Here is a 27701-nt window from a genome sequence, read left to right on the forward strand (position 1 = left end):
TATATATATATATATATATATAAACAAAGACATATCATATGAAATAAGAGAGCAAATAAGTAATTTTGGGAACTTTTTCCAGTTAGGTATTTAAATAAAAATTCATTTTTCTTCTGATACCAAACTATCACAAAGATCAAACCATTTAAAACCACAGAGTTATTATGCTATATATGAGAGAGCTTACAAATGCTGTAATATACCATGCAACTGTCAGGCAGATAGGCATAATCAAATACATCATAGGCCAAAAGCAACTCAGACATCCCTTTTATTTAGCTATTCATGTCATCCACAGTTAAGATGGGTACAGTACAAGAGATGAATCTGTACACGAGCATACATGGTAAATATCACAGTCACAAAAAACCCAAAAAATATTCAAGAGCTGTCAATGAGAAGGATATTCATCAACAACCCATAAGGATTCTCTCAAGACAAAAGTGCAAATTTAATTTCAAGTTAAACATTGAAAAAATATTCAGTGGTAATAATTCAAAGTCAAAAGCAGAAAACAGAGGATATTTTCACCCCAACTACCTCTGGTTCCAAATTTATTTAGAAACTGGCAAATACAACCCCGTAAGTGTACTATATAAGTTAATAGCACTGAGTGTCAAAACTTCATGAAGCATACCTTTAATGGACTGTCTTGAACTGCACATGCTCCAATAAATGCAACAATTACAGCAACAACATTCACAGTGAGCTGAAATTGGAGAAACTTTGCTATACTATCATAAACGTTCCTTCCCCACATTACAGCCTTAACTATGCTGCTAAAGTTGTCATCTGTGAGGATAATGTCCGAGGCCTCTTTTGCAACATCCGTTCCAGCGATTCCCTGGAATTATTGAATCATATACACATAAGCTCAAAGCATTAAAATCATGATTTAAGAATAAATAAAGTGAATTATGTACAACTTTAAAAAGATTGGCATTATTAAGCAGTCCTTTCTTGCAACTTAATAGGAATATTTATTGCATGTTTAACATGAAAATTACCAAGATACTATAACAATGAAAAATATAATTTGAACTGATTAAAGAAATATGTAAGATGGTTTAATTCCCATTTTCTACTCAACATTTCACATTTTTTTATTAATTTTTAATTCAACACAAAGGTATTGGTTAATCATAGCCTTGCTACCATGTAATTGAATTAAAAGCAAATCGAATACAAAAAATTTAGTCATAATGCAAACTTTTGAGGAGCAGGGAAGAAAAGAAACTTGTACCATTGCGAATCCAACATCAGCTTTTTTCAGGGCAGGTCCATCATTAGTTCCATCTCCAGTTACAGCCACAACTTCCCTGCTGTCACTGAGTTTACTGTCTATTATTCCCTTGACTAAAGTATACTTATCAGTGGGAGAAGACCTGGCTAGTACCCTTAATTTTGGCCAAACTTTATCAATCAAATGTTGCTGAACCTATAAAATTGACGAGAAGAAATGTTTCCATCAAGTACATGAAATTTGTAAAGATAAAAGGACTAATACAAATTATTAAAACCTGGATGATAAGGTGGTTCATTAAATAGCTAAAACTAATGCTAAAATAATTTCAAGGCCTAAATTCTATTCCACTTATTATTTTAAAGTACTTCTCAACAATAATGACTGGGACTGTGGGCAAAGGGATCATCCGAAAAATACTGTGCTTCTGTACTTCTATTGTCTGTAATACTGTACTCGTGGCCATTACATTAATACCAACTGTTTATGCGGAAAACATTTTCAAATTGTAGGACTCTCATCATCATGGCTGAATTTCATTGAACTTTCAAACGAGTTTGGGAACTATATACATAATTTGATGTGAATGCCCATATCAATCATTTGCATTTTTGACTTTCTGTAAAATTAAGTCTACCGTAGTAAATTTACAATTTATACCAATTAATGCCGACTTAAATCTGAAATAATTATTGAAGCTGAAACAAAAAAAAACTCTTCATTTAACAGATCTTGGATTAATTGATTAAAAAAATTAAAAGTATCATTTTCAACAGTCCAGAGATTTTCAGTACTACTCCATACAATCGGTGCTCACAATTATACCTTATATGCATTTATGTATTAATTTTCAAATTATCTCAGGAGACTTTCTCATACAAGCATTAAAAGAATCTTTTTGAAACTAGAAATGCTTTTGAATTTTATACATTATGTAGTATTGCAGCCTTGGGAAGAGCTTTCAGACATCAATCAGAGAATTCCAGATTTAGATGAAGATGGTGGGTCTAAATACTACCAACTCAACACTTTGTGCAATGTTCTGTATATCGGAACCTTCTCGGAATTTATATGCAAAAGAAGGAAAGAACATGGCCTAATCAGATGTGTGAACTTCACATGGAACAGGGCTTCACACAAGGTGAACCCTCACTTACTTCTTGAACCAGAGTTAAAAAATTTGGTTTTGCTACGTATATGGACATTGTCATTAATAGACTATTCACCCCATAACCCATTAAATTAAGGATGACTGTACATTAAAAAATCAGAGTTGTGACAAGAGTATGTACACAGTATGCCCTGACCATACACACATTTTGCATTAATATCAAAGGAAGTTGAGGATAAAAAAAGCATAATCAACGGACAATAGATTCCAAGACAAGTAAAGGTAGAGTTTAAGAGTGGACTGAACATCAACCTCAATTTCAATCTTTTGTCCAGTTTATAGGTTTCTATAAAGTAGTTTACACAAGTAAGCATCAACTGTCAACTTAAACTGGTCCCAACATTCATGCTCGCATTGGATGCCATCATGTGTGCACTGTGTGAATTAATCATAGCACAAGCAATACAAGTGGCCATATAACCAACTTCAAAGAAGATGGACAATGATGGTTCATGTTGCTGACCCATGCTTCAATTAATTGGCACATTGCAAATTGTATTCATGTGAATATTAGTCAGTGCGACGGTTGACTTTCTAAGGTGATGCTAATCGCAAACCAGACGTAAGAGATTTTAAGAGCTACGAAAGATGGAATGAGAAATACTTCAATGGAGTCATCTGCTGATGTGCACTGAGGACTAAAGCATTTTTTATAGCACGTGGCTGTAAATGAAGGATTCAGGTTTGAATCCTGGCCAAGGCCAATATTATTAAACTGTGACATTCGCACATTGAGACCCTGTAATATTTTCCACGGCAAAACATGTGAAAAATTATTGTATTCTAAGCCTATCAATTAATTCTAATTATTCAAATATGAAACATTTTAAGCATGAGGCAGAGTGAAATATAAAAAAAATTAAAATTGCTATTTATTTCCAGACTCTTTATTGCACTGTGATTGAAATGTTGCTGAATGTGCAATCAATTGTGTACTTTTATTTCATTTTAGGTCTTTTTCGTCAACAGCACCACGTAAAATTTGTTATTTTTCCAACCAAATCCATCCATGTTGCAATTACTATGGTAATAATAGCCTTGGGCATGCCTATAATAGGGTATTTTAAATCATTTATGGGCTTAAAATTACACTACTCTTAATTAGATTCTTCAAAATCGATAAGAAGCAGATTTTACTAAAATAATTTCGAGAGTTGGTTAAATAAACTTACTTAAAAAGAAACAAAAACATTCAATGAACGGTTCTTTGCAAAGAATATGAAATTTTTACCTAAGATTACTACTTATTGGCAAGTACCAAATGAATTTCGAAATACATCTTCAATAGATACCATTACAAGTCACAATCATCATGAAAATTCAAATAAATTTGGCTTTTAATGGAGAAGTACAACTTTTTAAATACAAATGATGCATGAGATTTACACTGATCTATGAAATAACTGGCAAATTTGAACAAATCATTGCATAAATACCATTCTTCTTCAATTGGTCGAAGTCTGTATGACAGAAAAGATCACTGAAGTGAGTCGTTATATTGTCTACATAAAATTCATTTTCTATTAAGACAATTGGACCTTTCCAACTGCATGAGGGAGAGGCTTATAATTGATATGTCAAGAGGCACATTTCATTTGATGAATGCTATCTTTACAACTGATACCGACACCCTCCATTGAATGCTTAAAAAGACATACAAAGAATAGTTCACCATCATTCTTTGAAGTAATTAATTTTATTCCATTAATTTACTGACTATGATGAAACTCCTCTTCTCTGCAATTCTCCATGGCTTAAAATTAAGAATGATTTTCATATGGTCTTACAACTATATTTACTGTGGAATTTGGGGATTCTTCTTAAAGCTAATAATCAGTAAAACTTGATTATTCTATTTTACTTAATTTGGCATTCTTAATATGAATGAGCCAAAATCGTAAGCCAGATGAACTGCCTAAGACCAACCTCTTCATAAATTACCATCCAGTTAACAAGAAGTTGTTTCACAGTTTTATTAGTTTGGTGTAAATAAGAATTGCAAATGAAAATTTATGAAGAATGTACTTAGAATTTTAGGAGAGGATTTCCTTGTGCCTAGGCTAAGCCCTCCAACCATTGGTAATCAGGCTGTATTTTACAGAGGACAAGGATGATTTAAAGGCCACATAGAACTTTGTTACAATGGCAGAGAATTGGATGTGATGCAGTCCCAGCCAAGATGAAACTTAAATAACTCAGTACTTTTGGTCACATTTAAGTTTGACCAAGAGTTATCATCTAAGAAAAAGTATTTAATTCAGAAAAAAATAGGAAAAAATTCCATTCCCGGTATAATAATCTAGTTAAGTTTTGTATGCATTAAACAATTCTTTAAGAAGAAAATTCTGGTTAAAATATTGATGGCTACATCATCACTACTATGATATAACAGTATCACTGACACTTGGTCAGTATTTAGTATAAAGAATTCAGTTTGAACCGCTAAGTACTGATTTGCAGTAATGTTAAATTTTTCAGGTTTTGCCACATACTGTGGGGTGATACCAGATATTTCATGGCCAGTACCACTCATTTTTTTCACAGAGAACTAATAACAACTACTTAGATAGCACAGGCAAATACGTAGAAATAGGAGAGTGTGGAAGTAAGGTGATCGGTAGGGGGCTGGGAGCGAGGGATCAGTTGAAAATTTTTATTCAAAATTGTACTTTATGTGTGGCTGATTTGGAGTCTACCAATCCTGCTGAAGTCAGCATTGTTCTTAATCTCAATAATCTCTCAAATGAGTATCCTTGGTTTGGAGTTGGCTACTTTCTCACTGGGATCATGATGGTCATTCCTTTGAACGTTTATTGGTTTGCTGCAATATTTTAAGCTATTTTTTCATGCGTTTACAGTGTATTACATGGCAATGCCTAAAATAAAGTACAAAGGGATAGACTACACACTCTTTACTACCCATAAATCATGCAAAACAGTCATGAGTGAATGAATATCTGTTTAATTTTGAGAAAAGTAATAATATTTATGATAAAAAATGTGGCATATGCATTTCCACTACTGATGAGAAGGTAACTGAAGCTAAAATAGTCTAGAGACATGCCTAAGCAGTAGCATACTTAGCAGAGTTCCAGAGCTTGTTATTGCATGAGGATCTTTGCTCCAGATGAAGAAGAAAACTAATCCGCCTGAGCCATTTGAAAGAAGGCAAGGGAGTATGGGGACCAAGAAGGTACATTTCAATATATGTCCCTAAACATAGAATAGAGGTCAAGAAAGCATGTTACAATGTATATTTTGCAATGTGGCCTGCACACATTCTATCAGATATGTTAACGTATTTCCAATCTTAGTAATATCTCTTAATGTGAAATTTCATATTTCACCTGTTTCTCTCAGGTCAACTGGCCAAAATTTATTTTCCTTTAATTTAAACCTTTATCATATTCAGCTACAATTAGTATTTAGATTATTAATGTTTATAAATGTAATCACATACTCTAATGCGTCACTAAACAGCATATAGCTCCTAGTGGATGGGAAACAGAAGTATGGCTATTTGATGGATCTCAAGTGAATGATGATGGTGAAACCTTGTTCACAAGGGTGTATACAACAACGATTATTTGCCTGGAAAGCATGGTTTAAGCATAACTATATCCACCTATTTACATGGAAAAGGGTTAATTCTAAGATTTTAATGCATCTGACAAGAGAATGACTTTGTAAGTGAAGGACATTAGGTCAAGGAGAGTTGCTAAATGTGGAACATAACACCAAAACTGTTACTTTAGTAATGGTTATCGCCAACATTTTATCAGTGTGGAGCATTAAAAATAATTGTACTGAGTAATAAGGAGAGTAAAGAATAGACAGCTAATTATTTAGTGGAAAGCTATTTTCAACCTCTTTATGAGTCTGTTATCCAACCTAGATACTCAAAATATGGAGCATCAAATGCATCACTAATCCTCTCTTATGTTTTTATCTCTCTCTGCTCTGCACCAGTATATTCTCAAGCATGTGAAAAGCTGATTCAATTCTCAAACTCAAAAATTTGGGTGAAAAAATAGATGCGGAATGAACAAACTTTTGTGTCCTTTTAAACCATGAACCAGTTTCACCAAGTCACACTAGAAACAATTTCTTATGATAAGTGAAAATCTTCATATGTCTCTACTCAGATTCACTCCAACTTTGTGTTGCAGTGATGAGAGGTGATAGTATGCTGGGTGTAATTCAAGTTGGTCCCTGGTGCCTGGAATAAAATCCTCGCAAACTGTTTTGGGGAAGCATGATTTGGGACATCAGCGTGACTCTGGTAAGTTAACCCCTGGTGATAAATTCCCCCTAAACCACATAGCTGCTTGTGGCCTTGTGACTCTTAGAGGGTCACTTAACTTTTCAAGAGACCCACTAATAGGTTGATGGATAGTATCTTGTAGCTTGTTCCTGCGTAAAATTAATTTTTCTGAAAACAATCACACAACATGTGAGTGTAGAGTGTACTATATTTACTTACTCAAGTGGAGTTGACAACTAGGTAATCTCCCCACACATCACTTAGTAAAACTACCCCACCCTGATTGAACATCATTGGCACAATTAATAATGAATTGATATGTTTTTCCCCTTTTCACTTTATGAGGGTAAAAAGAAACTTAACATTTCCACACAAAAGATTTAATATTTCATGACCATGGCTTCGATGCTGCTAAGCATCAAAACCATGGTCATGAAACATTAAATCTTTTTGGTGGAAATGTTAAGTTTCTTTTAACCCGCATAATGAAGGAATTCCACAAAATTAAACCCTTTTCACTGCATTAGGACTACCCATTAGAGCTCAAAATGTGCATATGGGTCATTTTGAAGGATTGATAACTTGCCTGAATAATAGTTGCAGCAGTAGCATAGTACGCCTACCATGACTGATCTTACCTCCTTGCACATAGCTCAATGAATTTTCACAATTACCGGAAAGTAACCATACTGAGGGAAAAGGGAGTTCCCAGTTGTAACACTAAAAAAAGTAAGGATTTCCACTGATATTTTAACGCTTACATTGGGGAACTACAAAAAAACTCACTTGAAATAAAGAACCAAAATCATCTCTTCATGAAAATAAAAATTGCTCAGTTAAAAAAAAGTTTGACTCATTGTCTAGTCATTGAATTACAATCATTATCTCTTGAAAAAATGGCCTAATCTCATATGTCTACCCTCTTTTGCTGAGTTTTTAATAAGTGCCCTACCACCTAAAAGTATTTAAAAAGTGCCCTTAAATGGCATGTTAGGAGTTCCATGATTTCAAAGTTAGGATGTTTTTGTCAATTTTTCACTTGTATCTCAGGTAGTATGCAACTCTTTGATGCTGAGCAGGATTTCAAAATGATCATTTTCATCAACTCCCTCTTCATCATTACCACTGTCAACCATTTTCTCTAATTCTTGGTGGTCCTTGATCTTCTCTCACATTGTCTTGAGTCAGTTCTTCCACATCCTCTCTAATCTCCAGCCCTAATAACTGACCAAGAACCCATGAACAATTAAATAATAATATCCAGTATGACCTTGTCAGAAGTAAGCAATTCTTGTGCGAGTCATCACTCCAGTAAAGCTAACCATACGATATTACAACACAGGTACACAAACAGGCAATCGAGATGGTACAGAGGCTAATGTGCTGGATTCCCACTCCAAGGGTCTCATTTTGAATCATCAAGGTAGCTGGAATTTTCAGATTTCAATCCCTACTTGGGGTGTTCTATGGAGAGGTCTTAAAGTGGATTATGCTGTCCATCAAATGGTATGTTAAACTATGGATCCTTGGCACATGTTGCTAAGAGTAGGACAATGCCGAGACTGGGTTTCTCTATCACCTTTCTTCATTCCCTGAACATCCCGCCCTTCTAATTTACCTACGAGGGTCATCCGGAAAGTAGTACCCGTTCGTGCCGCATGAAGTGCTGACGACGCGAGTAGCCGCTGGACGAGGTCAGATAGCTTCAGTGGCTTGTCTGCCTTCTCTGAGCCAAGTTGCGTGACGCTAGCATTGCCTGTGTTGTTTCTGTGATTGTTTACAATGTTTAAAAAAATTGAGAACGCCGCCAGTTGTGAAGTGAGGGCAGTGATTAAATTCCTCAATGCAAGAAACGTTCGCCCATGTGATATTCATCGCCAATTAAAGGAGGTGTATGGAGACAATGTAATGGACGAGTCGTCTGTTCGGCGGTGGTGTCGTAACTTCAACATGGGGAGGGGGAACACACACGACGATGAGCGTTCGGGGAGACCGTCTGTCATTACAGACCAACTGGTGAGCTCAGTTGACGAATTCGTGAGGAACGATCGGCCATCCACCGTATAGCCCGGACTTGGCCCCTTCAGATTTTCATCTCTTTACAAAGCTTAAAGACTTTTTGGCAGGAAAAAGATTTGACAGCGATGAAGAACTTAAAGAAGGAGTGACCCTGTATCTCAATGAGCTGGCGGCGAAGGACTATGCAGCAGGAATACAGAAACTTGTCACACGTTATGACAAATGCCTTAATTTGTTTGGAGATTATGTTGAGAAGTAGTTTAAAGTATCCTCTTTCAAATAAAATTTTTTATGTTTGTTAATATTTACTTTTGTGTCTTTATTTCACGAACGGGTACTACTTTCCGGATGACCCTCGTACTTATCCCTAATGGCACATAAGACTTTAACTTACAAAGTCGTCTCCCCTAATAAATGCTATAGCTACAGTGTATAAATCATTGTGCCATGCACAGTTTTTTTTATGAAAGTGCTGCTAAAAATTAAGGGGGTGAAAAAATCTTAAATGGGAACAGGTCCCTCTGTTATGTCAGGCCTGGGAAGGCACCTAGGATGATCAGTCATTTTGCTGACCCCCTATTCTTCTGCATCTTGAGCCAAGGATGAGATTTTTGGGAAAATACAAATCTTATATGAAGGTCATCAACATTTGCACTGCATAACCCTTCCCTTAACATTAAATTGGGCTTACTTTTTTTCCCGCAATAATCTTTCAAGAGAGAATATTTTCCACATTACTTCTATCACTTTAGTCTCCTAAGGTTTACAATTTAGAGATTTCGAAAGGTTTCGTTTCATTTCGCATTCCCAGAAACATATCTAGAACCCCAAATAGAAAGTGCAGATGTTACAGTTTTTAATGACCAATGCCAGGTCCAGCCAAAAGAGCAATTGAATGAAAAACCAAGATTAAAGGTCAGTAATAAAAGCTCTTTATATTCATTAAGGTATTCTTATGCATGATGATGTGATAATTTTCTCCAGAAAATCAATGTCAGCTATCACAAATGCCCATGTAAGCTTTGCTTTTATCAAAGTATATAATTTATGCCAACAATTGAATACTTTAAGAGTTAAACTCCATTATAATGTTCAAGAACAGGTTGCATGCTTCACATCAGTTTGCATGGTACATGAGTTTATACAAGATAAATATGATGTGAAATTCATTGATTGCAAGGGGAAAAATATGGGGATCAAAGCAATGCATTCAGTAGAGCTCAAATTATCCTAGGTAGTGGAAGAGGAGGTACCAGTAAATAATAAAAATTGTGACAAAATGGATATACTCTGGGCAATTATGGCCTAAGTTTCAGTTCCATAAAGGAAAAGTCTCGAATGAATTCTTTAGTAAATAACTTGGTTTTATCTTAACCATGCCCTGGATCCACTCATTCATTCCATTCACCCTTCTGAAAAAATTCACAAAGTTTACAGCCAGTCAATTGCATATTTACAGTTACCAATCCTCATAATTATGCAGTAAGAGCAGCAATAAAGGTACTTAAGTGATATCATAAGTTGCAAAATTTAAGCCAGTTAAATCTTGCAGGACATTACAGTGCTTATTGAACAAAAACTACACATTCATCAATGAGAAAAAAGCCCTTATGATTTGGACCTTTATCCCAGAATAAGTACAGCTATAAGCTTGAGGGGCATCATTTTCACTAATGCTATCCACCAGCATTTGCTTCCTTCCTCCCAGGTGCAGATAATTAGAGGATAATACAAGAGCAGAAAACAATGTATCCTCCAACATGGACAGACAGTGGCATGTGGTGAGATGGCTGTTCAGAGGTCCCAGTAGTCACAGGTTCTAATCCACTCAAACATGACCTTTGAGAGCGCTATCAAATTAATCACCTATCTCCCATACTCAGAAATATTTGGCACAAATAATCCTATCTACATCTTTACACACTACACACTCGAGTATTGAACATTTAATTAATGCTTTCTACATAATTAACAGCACTCAAATATTATTTACAGCAACATATGCAGTTACTCGCTCAGGCTGTACTAATATGGAGTAAACCTTAAGACAATCCATCAAAACACAATTGTAAACTTATGAGCTATGCAAATAAATGACATGATGTAAGGCAGGATCATATTTCCTAGAGGATTAAATGCCTCTTTTATTATTAGGTAGTCTACCATTCAAGGTAAATTTTGGATGGATAAAGAATGAACACAGATATATTTCTTATCAACTCCAAGGAATAAACAACCTGACACACAAGACAGACACTACAATAAACTATTTAACTCAAAATACTTCCCTATCTTCCAAACAGCATGTCCTTTTCCTATCCTTGCCTCACCTACTCAACATTCTCCTATCCATCACAGTCCTAAACATCGATTTTCCAATCGAAATGCTCTGCTGTCACCTTTCCTACCTCCTTTGAATATCTCCCAATAATCATCTCTCCTTTCCCATCATTCCTAGTAATTCTTATTTTGTTTCCCTTTCTCCCTGTTTTACCATTACCATCCTTCTCCACACCCATATCTCAAAAGCCTCCAATCGATGCCTATCATCTAGCTTCAACAACCAAGTTTCCACACAGTACAAAACCACTCTTCATATAAGTATTCATTTATCTTTTATCAACATTCTTCCTCAAAGAACCTGCCATCAATAACCTCCTCCTTGTAAAAACTTCTTAGCCTTACACAATTCTTCCGTTACCCCTACTACTTTGACCATTTTGGCCCACAACACTGCCTGGACAGGTAAACTGTTCCACCTGCTCTAATCCCCCTCCTTATTTTCACATTTAATTTAGTTTTCATCTTTCTCAAAACCTTGTATTTTTTTACATTTGAGTCTCATTCCATACATATCACACAGATTTTTTAATACACAAAGAAATGATCGTAATCCCTAGGCCATCTAGTTAACTAAAGCTTAACCATTTGAAAACCTAACTAATTTCATAGATTCCCAGCTAACTTTCATTCCTATCTTCTATTCTTCTCAGGTCTCATTTACCAATTCATTCATGTGTACATTGAAAACCACAGGTCAGAAATGGACATCCCTGCCAATCCTCTTCATAACATTGCCCATACTCTCTATCCACCACCTGCATCTGAGCAGTCTGAAACATTTACACTGGGATAAATGCATAATCTTCACATTAGATATCAGTAGGTTTGGAAATAGGCACTCTACTGCATTACATTGCATACTGGCACAAGAAGTCAAAAGACTGTAATTAGAGCATATTAAATATCATGAGAAAATAAATTTAAAATGTGCATAATCATGAGGGTTTTGATCATGACTGAGTTTTCAATCGTGTAGTTAAACAATAGCTTCTTTTCTAACTACCTGGTAAAGCTCAAGTCATCACATTATGAATGTATCGGAAAGTTAATGTCCACAGTAAATTGGAAGAAATTACTGACAGGAGAAATAAAAAAGTTTCCTGATATAACTTTCAGAAATTAACTTTTCTGACTTGGCCTATCCCAACATGGAATGGTGTGAAGGCTAAGTATTTAAGTATGTGTGCAATCATACTAATGGATTACATGCTAAAAAAGATAGTATTGTGTCAAAAAAATAGGACAGTGGCACAATAAATGTTTCACAAGACAATTGTTGGAAATACGAGCACTCGTAGTCTGTTAAATTTTCATCAGCTTTTTACAGCTCTTCTTGCTCTGGCTCGTAAAGACTGCGCAGTTGTAATGGCTATAATTTTTTTTCCTGAAATGCACTGGATTAAGCAATTTTTTGCAGGAACAAAAAATTATTTCCTACCTGAATTTCACTCTTATCTAGCCTATGGGACTGAAAAATTAATGTTATAAGAACACAAGTACAACCATGTAAATTATATTAGAAATGTATTAATATTGATAGACTACATAAATTGATGGGATTCCCCAGTCGAGGCAATAAAAATTACAAACATTTCATTTCAGTACTTTTTCATTCACAAACCACTGCAATTATTGCCATTCAATCCCATTACTTAAAAATACCAAAGTTTTCAAATCCAGTAACTAAGAATATCACTTGTAATACTACACTCTGAGAGATATTCATACCTCCACAATGGGTAGGAATATATTTTCTGCAAAAAGATCTAGGATATTATTAAATATGCATATAAGGGATACATTGAGGTCACATTGAAGGAGTCCACCAATTTAAAAATAAGAAACACGATCACATATCCTTATTCCTATCTTAATGGTTCATACATGGCAAATTTATTTTGAGGAACTTCAATAGGTTCTATGGGAGTTAATGAAACTGACACAAACTTCAATATTCCATTTTTTAGGCCATGCTACCTCAATTCTTTTTCAGTACTTCAGTACCGCTGTGCCAAGTAAGGCAAGTCTCATCACTACCCCATCATCCCATGCCTGGCATTATACAACCAGCCGTGAGGAGTAAATGTGATTCTGCTGAAGTAAACCAAATATAGGTAATTCTCAATACTAGTACCATAGACAGAAATTTTATAATTCTGTTATCATACATTTACTATGACACTTATTTCACTATTATTTAAACATAAAAATGGTTAACTAAAGTAGTTTAAGTCACCAACATCAATCATCATAAAGACCTTTGTCTGGGTTGGAAAAAGTGCTCACTAGAGTACAGCAGCACAGTATTTTCTAGGCTAATGATCCCAAGAATACAGGAAAGGCACTCTAATATTTAAATTCCTTAATTTTTAGCATCCAAGTCCCTTTCTTCAAGGCATGACATTTTCCATTTTTTATAACTTTGCTAAAGGTGAGGCATCATTGAAAACTGGTAGTAACTAAATATTACAAATAAACTACAAGTAAAATGTTAAAGATTGGTATCAAAACACAAAACAATTGAGATCTATACTCACCAGCAGCTTGTGATGATGTAATTAACTACACAGCTCAATCATTATCTTCATTTAGGCATATCCATCAATATTTTATGCATTATGTTGTTATCATTCTCACTCAATTTAAAATGTAATCCTTTAGGAATTTACCATGCCATAATAAAATATACTTGTTTCACCCATCAGCCATTAAATATATTTTGTACATTCAACCTCTGGAGCACAGACACTTACTTAGAACTCAAGAGAGAGAGAAAACTTGCCTGTAACTGTGGGGCAATTATATTTTGAGTATAAGCTAGCCGCCATTTTTATTACACAGTTAATTCCAGTCTTACTTGAGCCAGTTTTCGGTCTTAAGTCCCACTTTAAATTGGATGGTTGATACATACATTTAGTGAACAAACAAATATATAAATAGATATTAGTGTCCTGCTAGTCTCCCCCGATTCCATCAAAAGTCACACTTTGATCAACAAACACAGCTGTAGCAAAACCATTAATCATTTCTTTTTTTACTTTTGGCTAGCTTTACTTCTGGCAAATGCTTATTCTGTATTGCAGAAATGAAAAAAAATTGAAGTGTAGATAAAAGTCAGTCTTTTAATTTATTTCAGTAGAACCATGATGAAAAAATCTTTTTGTAGCTTTCTAAAACAGGTGAACAATTGCTATTTTAGCTTCTGGAGTTTTCCCAGCCTACATTGGCATCAATCAAATTAGAACAGGTCACCAATAGCGAGGAACTAAGCACTCATTAGCCAATCAAGAACTGTGACGAAGAAATACTTCTTTAACATCTTGCTGATTCATCCATACACTCATTTGATGCTTCACTGGTACAAGACTCCACTAACATGAAAACCTTGTAAATGATGTAATTTTCATATGACACCACATCCATGTTAAACTCAAGTATTTGTCATGAAGGATAATTTATGTGAATCAATACAGACACTATGGCATTCTATTTGATTTTCATTGATGAAATTGATGTTTCCTCTTAAATTATTCATGAATTTCTTGTTAGCCACACTAAAACTTTGAATACAATGCTCATTTCTTGTTGATTTCACTGGAAATATAATTTTGTAATAACCAGATTTCATAAGATGTTTCCATGAAGGCACACATGGAATCTTATAAGTAAGTTATGTCAATCTTCTAGAGGTTAGCACGTGCAATGAACTGCATTTCCTTCACTCATATTAAAAAATCAAATAATTTCCAGTCAGCCTTGAGATTCTTACTTTCATTATGAAGATAAGTCCAAAAAATCTTCTGCACAGAATAGGTATCATCAACAGGTTTAAACTTTCCTTCAGCCTAATTCATTTCAATTCACATGTATCAATTATAATCCTAATGAAGATGTTTCTAAAATTATTAAAAATAATAATTTTATCAGGCAAGCAGTGATTGGGGCACTTCACTTAAAGCTTGCAAATTTTGGCTAATTATTCTGTTTCTAATAACTTTCCCACTCTTCCTAGCCAAAAGATTAAACTTTTGGGCATTACTGGAATAGTATAATTAGCATCACTTACTGCTGAGTTGATCAGATGACCACCAATGTTTAAAAATGCATAATAATGAAATTTCATCATTGTGAAATACAATTCATTAACCCAGAATAGATATGGCACTTGCCTTTCTAATAGTTTCAAATGGATAAGCGCATCAGGCCATGCCGACAAAGGCTTTATAATAAGCAGTGATTAGCAAAACATTTAGTCCTCTTGCCTATAGCACGCCACTTCTTCAGCGGTAACCTTTTCACTGATTTTGGTAGAATCTATAAAAATCTGAATTCTTGCTACATACTTTCTCAAGGAAAGAGGTGACTCATATATATTTACTGGTCTAATCCAAGGCACTATGCAGGTTGCACCCACTGTTCAATGAGTATACATTATATTTCCAAGCAAATATAGTTCATACATATATCGTATGTTAGATGTTGACCAGATTAAATGAGCACTAGTCATTGGAGTAATGATTAATGTGGGGACGGAATCATGTAGCACAGACAAAATCATCATAACTCCATTGATATCCTCACTAACACCTCAGCCATTGCAGGAAGCTCTTTGGGGGATTCAGTTGCCAGTCAATCAATGATCAGTTTAATGTTGGCTAGCAGATGCACCTTTGGTTGGCCCAGTGGGAGTTGATCACTGAAGAGTCAGGGGCTCTGAGAATGCTTTTTGTGATGGCTAAAAGAATAAGCTTCAATATTTGCTATTGACCATTCCTTGATGAAGTACAACAACTAACACATTAGCTGTAGGCTAAATAAACAGTAAAATTAACATGTTGAACCATCTCACATAGTTGAGGAGTTAATTAAAAATAAACAAATTTTTCAATTATAAACTCTCAAGGCAGAGTTGGTTTGAACATTTTCCAACTCACACACAGATGATTCATATTTCTGTTCTTCCTTAATGCTTCATACTGGTCAACATGAGAAACAAATAATTCCACTTTTAAAGACCAGTGGGAAATGCCATCAAAGTCCAATATTATAAAAAATGTTTCAATTATCATCAGCACTGAATAATCTTGTCAACTGAGCCTCTTGTGATAAAAATACTTTGTCTGTGATCAAACAATAGGCAATGATTCCATTCTTCAATAAAACATTCTACAAATAAAATTCAAGCGAACATGGAGTTGGTTGCAGTATATACCACTACTTGTAGCACCAGTAGTTTTCACAGTAGTGGTACACGAGTGTTTCATCCTTTGATGGCAAAGGTCATGTTGCACTTCACATATCCCTTAAACAAAATGCATATCCTTGAAACATATGCCCATGCATGGCTGAATGCTGAATTTACTGACTTCAGCCTGTAAACATTGTCCGCCATTCAACTAATCTTCTCTATTGATGAATTCCAATGGCTATGGTATACTACTGAACTTGTATAAATCCAATTCTGGAAACCAAATCCAAATGAGACTACTTTAATTGCCTTTTTTCTTGATGGCCAAATTACATTCATGGCAACTTTTAGAAAATGAAGTCTTGCTGTTATTGGTGTCTTCAAAATGTATCATGGGGATCAAACATTGCTTGCAGCATTTTAAGGAGGGTAATAAAAATTTTCCAATTCAATGCAACTTTTCATCTGGTCTCAAATCAGTTGCTATAGGATGATTATTCATTTCTCTACAAATTGACAGAAAGATGAAACAAAATATTCCAGTCGCAATAAACAACAAGAGCATGCTTCAAGATTCATGGAACTTTTGGGCAAGGAATCTCAAAGACAGCTCATTAATTTTGTGTCTCCTAATTACCAGCCATTTCATAGACATCATCTCACATCAAATTTTAGGTAAACAGGTAGCGCGTAATCACAGCACTCAACACCAGAATCCACACATGCTTTTTGTAATTGCATAGCTATGACATGATGTGGAACCACATTATATTCCCTAATTATCTATGCAACCTTAAGTCTCAAAAATTTTCAGTAGAAAATTCATGATAGTTCCACAATTTATAAGGTAAAATTTAACATTTTATTTCTATTTCACATTTGTTTCTGGCTAGGATGGAATTTGTGAGCCAATTCATGAAATGCAAGATAACAAACTGCATTTATAAAGCTCATTTCCAACTTACTCCACAATTTTTTTAGTATCATATAATTTAAAAAAAACTATTATTAGCTGAGAAAACTTATTGATGGCCAAAAATAGTAGTGATTTCCTTTTTCAAACAACATATATAAAGGGGGTTAAATCAACTACATTTTGAGGCACTTCTAACAATTCCACATATGTCCGAGGTCACAAAATTTTCATGAATTTTACAAGTTCAGCACACTCCCTGATAATTCCATCATTTTGGGACTCGGTGAAGCATTTACTCTCTTATCGCATTCTCAAATACTTGCTCACATACACTGCACAGTAAGGGTTACCCCATACAATTGAGATGACGGCCCTTGGGGTCATACAATTGGAAGCTTTATCATTCTGGCCGAAGCACAAGAGAAATAATTCACTCCACCCCTAATTCCAATGCTTGATGAGGTGATACTATTTGATGTGAGGAACTTTGCTGGCTTTATTTTTGAAAGTAATAACAGCATTCTAATGAAATTAATGAATGTGTTCCTTTCATTTAACTTCAGTTGATTAATATTTAGAAGTGCGGTTATGGCCCTTTGAATTACATGGGTATGCTGTTTTCATGACGCCATTTAAATGCTTGCCATAGAGACAAAATTGAGAGCAATTATTGCAATATAATCACTAAATATATCCAACCACTTCGTATCAAAACCATCACCACTTCAGATCCAAACAGGAATGTTAATAACCTATTGGAAAATTAGTGAAAACTTAATGAGAGAGCTTCACAAGAATTAAAATAGCAATTCCATCATATTCTTACTCTTGACAAGTGAAGCATTTCACTATGCATGATATTTTCTTATTATCAGGAGCTGCTATGCTTAAAACTTTGCCAAAATATAGAGAATCGATACTTTCCACATTGATGTAAATTCTTAGCTAATTTCACTTAACTAAAAATGCCAGTGCACAAAAATATTCCTGAAAATTTTCTCAGAAAATTCCTGCCATTCCCATAATAAGATGCATATCCTCTCTCAAGGGAGGTAAAATTGGTAAACATTGATGTTTACAGAGGATCACTTCTAACTTCTTTCAGACAAATTCATTCAATTTAAATGGAAATCCACTTAGGTGACTGAAAAGCAGTTCCAGTAGGCAATTGGACATCTCAGGATGAATTCATTATCCTGACAGGATATTACAGAGAAAAAGAAAAAGATAAATGGATGAGAATATGCCCTGGAACATTGAAGCAAACAGATGGCAGCTTTCTTTAAGATATGGAATTTTAACAGGATACTTGACCATCCAAATATCAATGCCTAAAAATGTACTTTTCTGACCAATGTTAAAATTAAGTCAAGGTCCTCTGTAAGAAACATGACTAGCCAGAACATTTGGCCACCAATGACATTGAAATCTTGCCAATGACAGGGCTGAAGAGAGTGTAGAGCATATTAAATAATGCCTGGTGGCTAAATGCTTTGTCAGAAAAACAATTTACTGGTCAGATGATAAACATATTACTTCCAACAATTTCAAATGGTTCCATTATGTGAGCACACAATAACATAACCTTTAAAATACAAACGTTAGTCATTTAAAGTGGATTGCCCATATCACAAAAACCATAAACATCATTCTAATGTCATCATGTCATCTGTGATTAGCCTAAAAAATCTTGCCTATTAATTTGGTGGATATCAGCCTCCTGACAACATCATTAGTGTGCTACCACACTTTTTCCAACCCAGGCAAGATATGATTCAAAGTAACTATTTAGACTCTATGAATGCAAGACAGAAAAGTTAATTCCAATGATGGAAAGATCACACTTAACTTAAAAAATAATGTTAAGAATAAAGTACATACATTACATTAATTAACAATGAATAGATTTATATCAATATGCTTGAAGGCTATCAAACCGAACACAGTATCATTTCAAAAACAACATACTTATAACTTAGAAATAATATAAGTAACAGCTGAAATATCTTACTTCTCCATTGGCATCCCTAATTCTTCGATTGAATTCCTTTCCTTCTAAAATGAGGAAATCATCTCCTGGTTTCAGAATTCCACATTTCGTTGATATGGACCGGGCAGTGTTGATGTTGTCACCTGTCACCATACGAACAGTGATTCCAGCTCGCTGACATTTTTTGATTGCTTCAGGAACCTGAAATATGAATTAATAAATGAAAAACAATACAATACTGACATAATAGCAAAACTTCAAGTAAATAATTTTGCACAATGGCATCGAAAAATATTTTAATGAGGCTCCAAAACTATTGGTTATATAGCTTACCTAAATAAGTTTTGAAGTATAAAAGTAAAAGAAATTCACACAGCGTTTTCTTCTTACAAAACAATATGGGAAGATGAAATTTCCAAGGGTTTATTAAAAGTTTCACAACTATGGCATTCTATGAATACATTAAATTAAATATCAATTGAATATTCCCATTCCTAAAGGGAAAAGTCGTAGTAAAATAATGCTCACTCATCAACATATTATTTCAGAGTTAGATATTATATTTTACATGATATTTTCACCCAAGCAATTATCGCTTATATCATAATCATTATTTCAATCCTAAGATTGGTTTACTGCAGCTCTCTATTCTTCTCTGTTCAGTGTTAATTCCCTAACCCCCAGATGGCTTCTTTGTTTCTCCTTCAAATATGTCCTATGTACTTGTGCATTGGTCTTCCTCCTCGGATCTTCCCTTCTATTATGTTTCTAACTAATCCTTTGTGCCTCAACATAGATCCAACTTTGCTGTGTGTCTCAAATGTACTCATTTAGAAGTACCATAACTGAAAGGCTAAAATTCTTCCTTTAAGGAAGTATAAAAATCCAACATGTGACTTGATTGTAGAGGCACACTTTCTTAGTCACAAGAAGAGACACGAGTTTTCATTAAAAGAAGTTTGGCAATCACAATAATAGTATTTACAGCAAAATGACTCCTCCCTTTCAGATGGGTTCATAATATGATAAATTTACTTTAGGATTATGTTATTTGAAAAAGCTCCTGACTTACTTTGTGATTGAGCAGTCATTTCACAGGGCCCTCACATTACCGGAGTTTGGTGCTCCTGTCACCAAATTTAATGAATATATTTTATGCTGGTTATAATGTTTTCTGCATTTCAAGAAATGCCATAATTTTCATCATTTAACAATTTACAAACTCCAGACACAGATAACTTATTTTTGTCAGAAATTTGGCTTGGCTGTTGATGTTTCATGCTGAAGTCAGTCAAAGCTAGCAAGATGATATAGCATTTGATATTTTCTACTGCCAGGGTTATAATTATCATACTTAACAAATGAGTTCTACCACAAACCAAAAGAGATTTCAACCACTAACAGAAGTGGACTATCCACTACTCTGAAAATCAGTAGCTGCAGATTGAGGGGTGAGTTACCAAATTGACAAGAGGCATGGGTGTTCATGAGAAGAAATTCTGAAAGTAACCCTACTGATTTGCAAAAAAAAATCTGCACAAGGAAGTGGAGGAAAGGCAGGTAACGCTTTCTGTTGCATTGATGTCATTTCAATAATTAAGCTGTAGCAGGACATGGCTGAATCTGAGATACAGATTCTCAAAATTATGAGGACAGGCAAAGCACTTGCCTATCAAATTTTTGATGATATTCAAAAGAGAAGTGTTTTCAATATTTGGCATCATCAATTATTTCATTTTGACTGTGCTGTTGGGCTTGAGTACCTGCTTGCAGGTTCTTTTTTTTTGAGCGAATCATTTTTTTACAACTGTATAGTACTTCCTTCAGATTGAGGAAAGTGACCACATATGGATGGAGGACCAATAAGGCTACCACCAACTGACAATAGGAAATGTATACTTTATATATGTTAAAGTCTGTTTTTTTCTTGCACTGCGATAAGTAATAGTGGTTCTAAGCCAGATAACATTTCGAATTTCAGATTTATAACTATTTGTATTCCTGCTAAGGTTACATTTATACATTCTTCATGCACGATTTTGTTTTTGATGGTAATGTCAGGAAGATTTAAGCAACCAAATATGTCCCGACTGCTAGTCATCAGTGTCTAAAAATGAATCTATGAAAGTTGAAGTGAGTTTTGTCTTGGTATGTTTAGTAGCCAGTTTGCTAGCAAGCACAGGAGTCCGCAATGAAAGATTAGATGACACTGGTTGTAAGACATTGAGATTTTTTCACATCAACGCAGTAAAATATTAATTATTCATTTAAAATCATGTAATTTACCATATCCATTATATCATGAGCAGGTTTTGACCAAAAAGGTGATACAAATTTTTAACATCAATTTACGCATAGCCCAATTATCATCCAGAGGAAATTAATGTCTTATTAGGTTCAGTTTTTAATATTTTAAAATACAACAGATCATTTGGAAGGGATTAATATCAGAAAACAGGTTTTTACTTTACAAATAACAATATACTAGAGTTATAAAGTCATTCAAATAAACTCTGGACTAGTACTCGAAGAGGTATATCAATATTTTGCAAATAGCAGGGGGGAATGCAGCATTTACCACCACATACCCTTCAGTAATGCCCTGTGTGAAAGAATTATAAATATTTTAACCATTCATCCAGCCATTTCACAATAACATATCAACGCATTTTCAACTGCAATGCATGAAATTATGATTTTTAGAAAATAAGAGTGAATATCATGCCACTTTAATATGGCTGATTAAAGCCATATTACATGACATGACTTTGATAAAAAGACAAAACTACTTTGCTCATTTCTATGGCTATTTCTTGCAAAATCTTATTTAGAATTTTGCCTTTAAAATTTTAAGCGACAAAATATTACCCTCTAAAAAATTTATGACATTTTCCAAACAGTTAAAAATATCATTGGCTGGAGGACAAAAATGGAATACCATTAAAATTTTTATATACAAATCAATTTTACAATTCCACTGCCCACATGAGGCAAGACGAATACTAATTTAAACAAAAAAGTAGAGCTAATAAATACTTGCCTCTGGACGAACTGGATCTTCAATTCCAACAACACACAATCCAGTCAAATTATTCACTATATTTTCTTCATCATCCCAATTAGGCTCATTATCAATGTGAACTTGATTTATCTCAGCTTTGCCAGGCACAAAATCACGAAATGCTATTGAAATAGTTCTCAGTCCATCAGAAGCCATTGGCTCAATAATTTGCCGAACTAATCTTTCCTGCATCTCTCTAGTAAATTTCTCCAAATGTCCATCTCGACCATAAATAAAAGCACACCTACATTTGCAATAGAAACATTGACATGTAGAGGACTTTTTGAGGGAAAAAACATCTATGTTAAGAAAAACTCATCAGTAAATTGAGCTTAATATCTAAGATTGATAAACATGTGGTACTAAAAAAATGGTTCAATCACAAAAATCAAGAAAAATAGCCAGGATTATAGCTTCATACTTCTTCATGACTATTTCTGAGGCTCCTTTGGTGAATAGCCTATAGCCTCCACCTTCCCGAGGAACAACCGTACTCATCGATTTACGAACTGAGTTAAATGTGTAAACTCTAGTAAAGACTTCCTCTGGCATATCATCCCTTATTGTTTGATAGCTCTTATTCATGTTTTGGACGAATCCCAGAAGTGCACATTCAGTCTTATTCCCAACTTGCTTAGGCAGTTCTCCTGGTTCTTCTGCTGGCTGAAAATTCCAAATAATAAAATGCATTAATAAATTGGAATACAAATTCTATTAATAATTATTTTTGTAGAAATAGTAAAATGATGAGTATTTGATATAAATGAGGAAGGATATATACAGACATGACAAAACTTCAGAGCAATGTTTAACCACTTCTTACATGTAGAAAAAATGAATTTAATGACATTATATTATCTAAATTGCTTACACCACCAGCCCAATATTAAATGAGAGTTTAGCTCAAAGACACATTTTCCCACCTCATTATCTCCCATATGTATGCACACAAAACTCAATGATAATTATTATAAACACAGTCAATCAATTTTATTTCCCATTTGGATTGCTGTTTAAATTCCTTTCAAAACTTAACATAGAAGTCACAAAAACAGTACAGTGAAATCTGGTTCATCAAGCATAATTCATTCTGTGATCTTTCTTGCAAAGCAAAACACTTTCTTAATGAAACAAATAACCTGGAATACAGACTTGATTTGTAAGACCAAAAAAGAATCAAAATAATTAGTTCATCATTTACGATACATTCCCTATTCTTTTTTACTAGAAAGCTGTCTACAGACATATTTTTTTTGCTAATGCTTTAAAATTTTGTGGAAATGTGACTTAACATTATCTTTAAATTAATTTCTGGCATACATAGCCACTGCCTTAATAGGATGATACTTTGTATGCATGGTAAGATGCAACAGTTTCCCAGGACCTCCACATCACATTAGGCAAAAGCCAAGCTCTTCTGGATTTTACACTTTTTGGAGGCCTGTGAGGCTTCTGAATAGTAAGTGAGGTTTAATTTCCACATCGCCACTTTCATTGGTACAAAATAGCAGCCAAAAATGGTCTTTCATTAATTTGTGGCCAGACAATACATTCTCCTCAACTGTTAAATGTACAAATACATGTTCGCTTCAGAATCTCCTTCCCAAAGAGATTAATTTCATCAAAATAAAGACCCGTAGCGGCAGGTAACCCCCAGAATGTGCGAGCCTCCTCAAGTCACAGATGGGAGTTCTCTGCTGCCTTCAATTCAGAGTTTGCTGCTTTATCTTGCCTCATAATGCCATGGATGCTGGTTCCTATCTTAAAGTTCTGGAACCAGGCAGGCTCCCCTTAATTACTTCTTCCCGCAGCTGATAACCCTAGCATCTTCTTAATGAGGTCAGCAAAAATCACTTACACCTTCTCATGAATGATAATCTCATTAATATTGTGGCATTTCAATTGATTTTTGGTTATTCATATGAAAAGCAACCTATCAAAATTGTTGAGAACATGTAACCATTGTGTAGATGTTCTTATCACTCTCTTTGAAGTATCTATCTCCTTAATATTGTCCTTACTCTAGAAGAAAATTCAAATTGTTGATGCCAACAGTTTGTATGTGCATGCAAGATCAGTCATGTTTACACCTTGTTCCTGATTGGCAATGATTTTACTTTTCATTTCTACTGTTATTTTTACTCTCTTATGGCTGTCTTCTTGCAGATTTTTTCTTCAGGGACATTTCTAACACTATGCACAAAATATTATGAAAATTTGGACACAAAGGAATCACAAATAATTAGTCTGAACACAAGCTTGGAAAAATGTATAATCAATAGTGACACTAAGATGGCTCCAGAATGAGTGCCATACACAAACTGAGTTGGCAGGCGTGCAAATATTCTGGGAACTACCCTCTCCTTGTCACTCATTAAGCAAGTCATTTTCACGTCAAAATAATTTTGCCCATTATGTAAATAACTCACTATGTGAGATGCTTGTTAAGTGAGGATCCACTGCACATTAGGGTGCAAATGGATCTAAAAAATATTCCAAATACAAATTTTCTCAATATTTTGTCCGATAATTTTACAGTACCACTCAGTCTCAGTGCATGTGACAATAATGGGGATATTTAGCTTACCATTACACGTGATGTGTAGGCAGAATTAATAGCAATGCCATTAATAATCAAATGTCCAACACCGTCAGGAATATCAGTGTATTTAGGAATTGTCTTGTAATGCTTGTCACAGATGTACGCTTGAACCACAGTCATTCTAGAAGGAAATATAGCATGATTAAAATGAGTGGACAAATAATTTACCACATCAAACCAAATTTATTTAAACTATAGGGATACCTTTACAAAATTATACCAATACCCTTTTAAAACTCATCTGGGTCATTAATTTTATAATGTTACATTGGTTGTGGACATTGTTTTCCAGATGCTTCCTGTAATAATGTGCAGCTACTTAGATATCAATATGCTGATTTGCTGTCTGATTTCCCAGAGTTAAACCACTGGAGTCTACAATTCTACCATTCTCCTATCCTATTCTTAACCAATTTAACTCATGAAATGTGCACAGTTCAAGTTTTAAAGGACAAAATAATGCTTTTTTCCCTTTTCTGTTCTTTCTTTTTAAGGAAATAGTGCTATGATATGGCCTTACGTCTTGAGATGGCGGTGAAGCCAATTTACATCAACAATCATTTAGTGCCACTACTGAACCAGCAGATTCATCAATCTTATATCTTTCCTTTAGATATCTGAATAGGCATAAAATCTGGTCATTGTATTTGCACTGACCAAAGGCCATATAATTGCACATAAATTCTTTTCAGCACATGTGCTTATTCTATGTCCAGTCTTTTTGCACAGAAACTGATATCTGTGTAAGAGTTGTGGGTCAAAGGATTCAGCAATCCTTGTCCCAAAATATTCACCAGGTGGAGAAGGTTATCTGCTTTGTAGCCTTAAGAGAAAGCTAACATTTATGGTATTTAACATGTTTCTTTGAAAAAGAGATCAGGTCAAGTATGAAAAAACAAGGGAATAGGTATTTAAATAACTTTCTTTTGCATAAGTGGAATTCTTACAATGTCTTAACTTCCCTTCCTCTGCCCTGCCTTCACTTTCCTTTCAATGACCAATAACTACAGCTCTTTCTACTTTTACTGCCAAACTCTGACTGAAGAAGGTAAACTCACAAATTCTGTATTCATAAAAATGATGTTTGAAATATTAAAATCTGGTAATAAATGCATTGCAAAGTAATTCTACAAATTTTTGGATCATGAAATAATTATTTTGGTCCTACAGAAGTCCAAGTTCTTCCCATTTCAACCTAATTCCTGATTTCCCTGTTTCAATAAGTCCTCTCTAAAAATACTATGATAAGCATAACTGGGTGTTCATCAAACCTCAGACTTTTTCAAAGAACAATCATGATGCTACAATCTCTCATAATGCCACTATTCCCCAATTTCCAAACTGAAATGCAATGCAAATATTTAGACAACCAATTGTAACTCTTGTGGCTGCACATTGGCTGCTTTACTTATCTTTGCTTCCACCCTCTTCACTCCCTTTCCTTGGATCAGTAACATGAAAAGCTGGCACCTTATTTTTTCTTTCCTGAGGTCCATAAGAAATCACGTAGGTTATTCTTTCTAAGCACTTGGAGAGACTCTTGACCCAGACAAAGAATAACCCTTGCAGTTGGATAGATCTGCATTAGCATACTCAAAACTAAACATATGTTTTTAAGTACCCTTAATATTCAATGAAAACAGATTAAGGAGCTAGAGCATCTTAGCTTTTGAATGCAGCCATTTTTCAACATTTTTACTTTCAATAACTGAGGTATTACCAAATTATACTTTTAGAAGGCATTGGGCATTTCCATCACCAACATGTTGGTGAGAGAGACTATTCGATTTCATGTGCCAAGTTACTTCTTTTTGAAAAATTACCCATTTTTAAATAACATTTAATTATTATACAAATATCATGGGATCAAAATTTTACTTAGTGAGGATGGTTGATGATAAGCTATTCGGAGGGGTAAATACACTAATCAGGGGAGAATTATGCTAAATACATGAGGCTTACAGCTTTGGTTATATCAGCTAAAGAAACACCACAGCACCTTTCATGGCAACTTCTGCTAGCTTAAGAATTGGTAATAACACAATATAGGCCTATAAATATTGCATTAAATCATGCATTTGGTGTGTTTTTATAGGTTTCACCTTATACATATTTTCTCTGAGGAAGGACAAAAATTACCTATTACTTTCATATACTGAATTGGAATGAAAATGAATTACTATGCAACTGCTTTCATAAAAAAATTGTGACACATACTTTTTTCACTAATATCCAAATAAAAATTGGTATTGTATCCCATCCACAACTTGGGGGTCCACTGCAGTTCAATGATTCAGACCAAAAGTCACAGTTGGGTTTGAATGGGTAATGTGCCACTAAAGCTTAAAATCCCAGACAGAATCTTGACATTTTACCACTGATAACATATCAAAAGTTTCAAAGAGGTTTGAAAGTGGATGAATGAAAAGATGATATATTTGATATCTTTTCAGATTCGGGGAAATTGGGCACCTGAAATAAATGCTTGATTAAACATAAGAAATATCTATTTTTATTGATAATATACTACAATAAAATACTCTTTGCTTGAATGACCCCAATTTACAAACCAGAAAGTTCAAAGTAACCAAAACAATGCATAAGAATGTTTAAAGTTGTGATAAAACTATAATTACATCATTATCTTGAATAAGAAAAAAATATGTCAGTAAAAAGACAGTATAAAAAATGTCTCTTCCTACTTTATCTAATTACCTGTTTGTGGTAAGAGTTCCTGTTTTGTCAGAACATATAGCAGTGGCATTTCCCATGGTTTCGCATGCATCTAGATGCCTTACAAGATTGTTGTCTTTCATCATTTTCTGGTGAGACGGCATATGCAGAGAGAAAATTAAAATTGACACAATTAGTAAACTATCCATACAGAGGAGCCATTAGGAATGT

The 27701-nt window shown here is 34.4% G+C and overlaps 1 protein-coding gene across 9 annotated transcripts in view; it reads right to left on the minus strand.

Moving 5' to 3' along the window:
* PMCA (plasma membrane calcium-transporting ATPase 3) overlaps nt 1–27701 on the minus strand; it is a 514945-nt gene that overhangs the window by 34678 nt on the left and 452566 nt on the right. For all 9 annotated transcript variants that reach the window (XM_071582852.1, XM_071582851.1, XM_071582849.1 and 6 more), the window contains 7 exons: nt 27513–27619; nt 24783–24918; nt 22617–22858; nt 22175–22439; nt 19156–19335; nt 1244–1438; nt 638–844 (listed from right to left, as the gene is read on the minus strand). In XM_071582852.1, the coding sequence (XP_071438953.1) occupies nt 638–844; nt 1244–1438; nt 19156–19335; nt 22175–22439; nt 22617–22858; nt 24783–24918; nt 27513–27619 (1332 nt within the window). The remainder of the gene's footprint in view (nt 1–637; nt 845–1243; nt 1439–19155; nt 19336–22174; nt 22440–22616; nt 22859–24782; nt 24919–27512; nt 27620–27701) is intronic.

The sequence above is a fragment of the Hetaerina americana genome, unplaced genomic scaffold (assembly GCF_022747635.1).
Source record: "Hetaerina americana unplaced genomic scaffold, ioHetAmer1.1.p SCAF_12, whole genome shotgun sequence".
Taxonomy (NCBI): domain Eukaryota; kingdom Metazoa; phylum Arthropoda; class Insecta; order Odonata; family Calopterygidae; genus Hetaerina; species Hetaerina americana.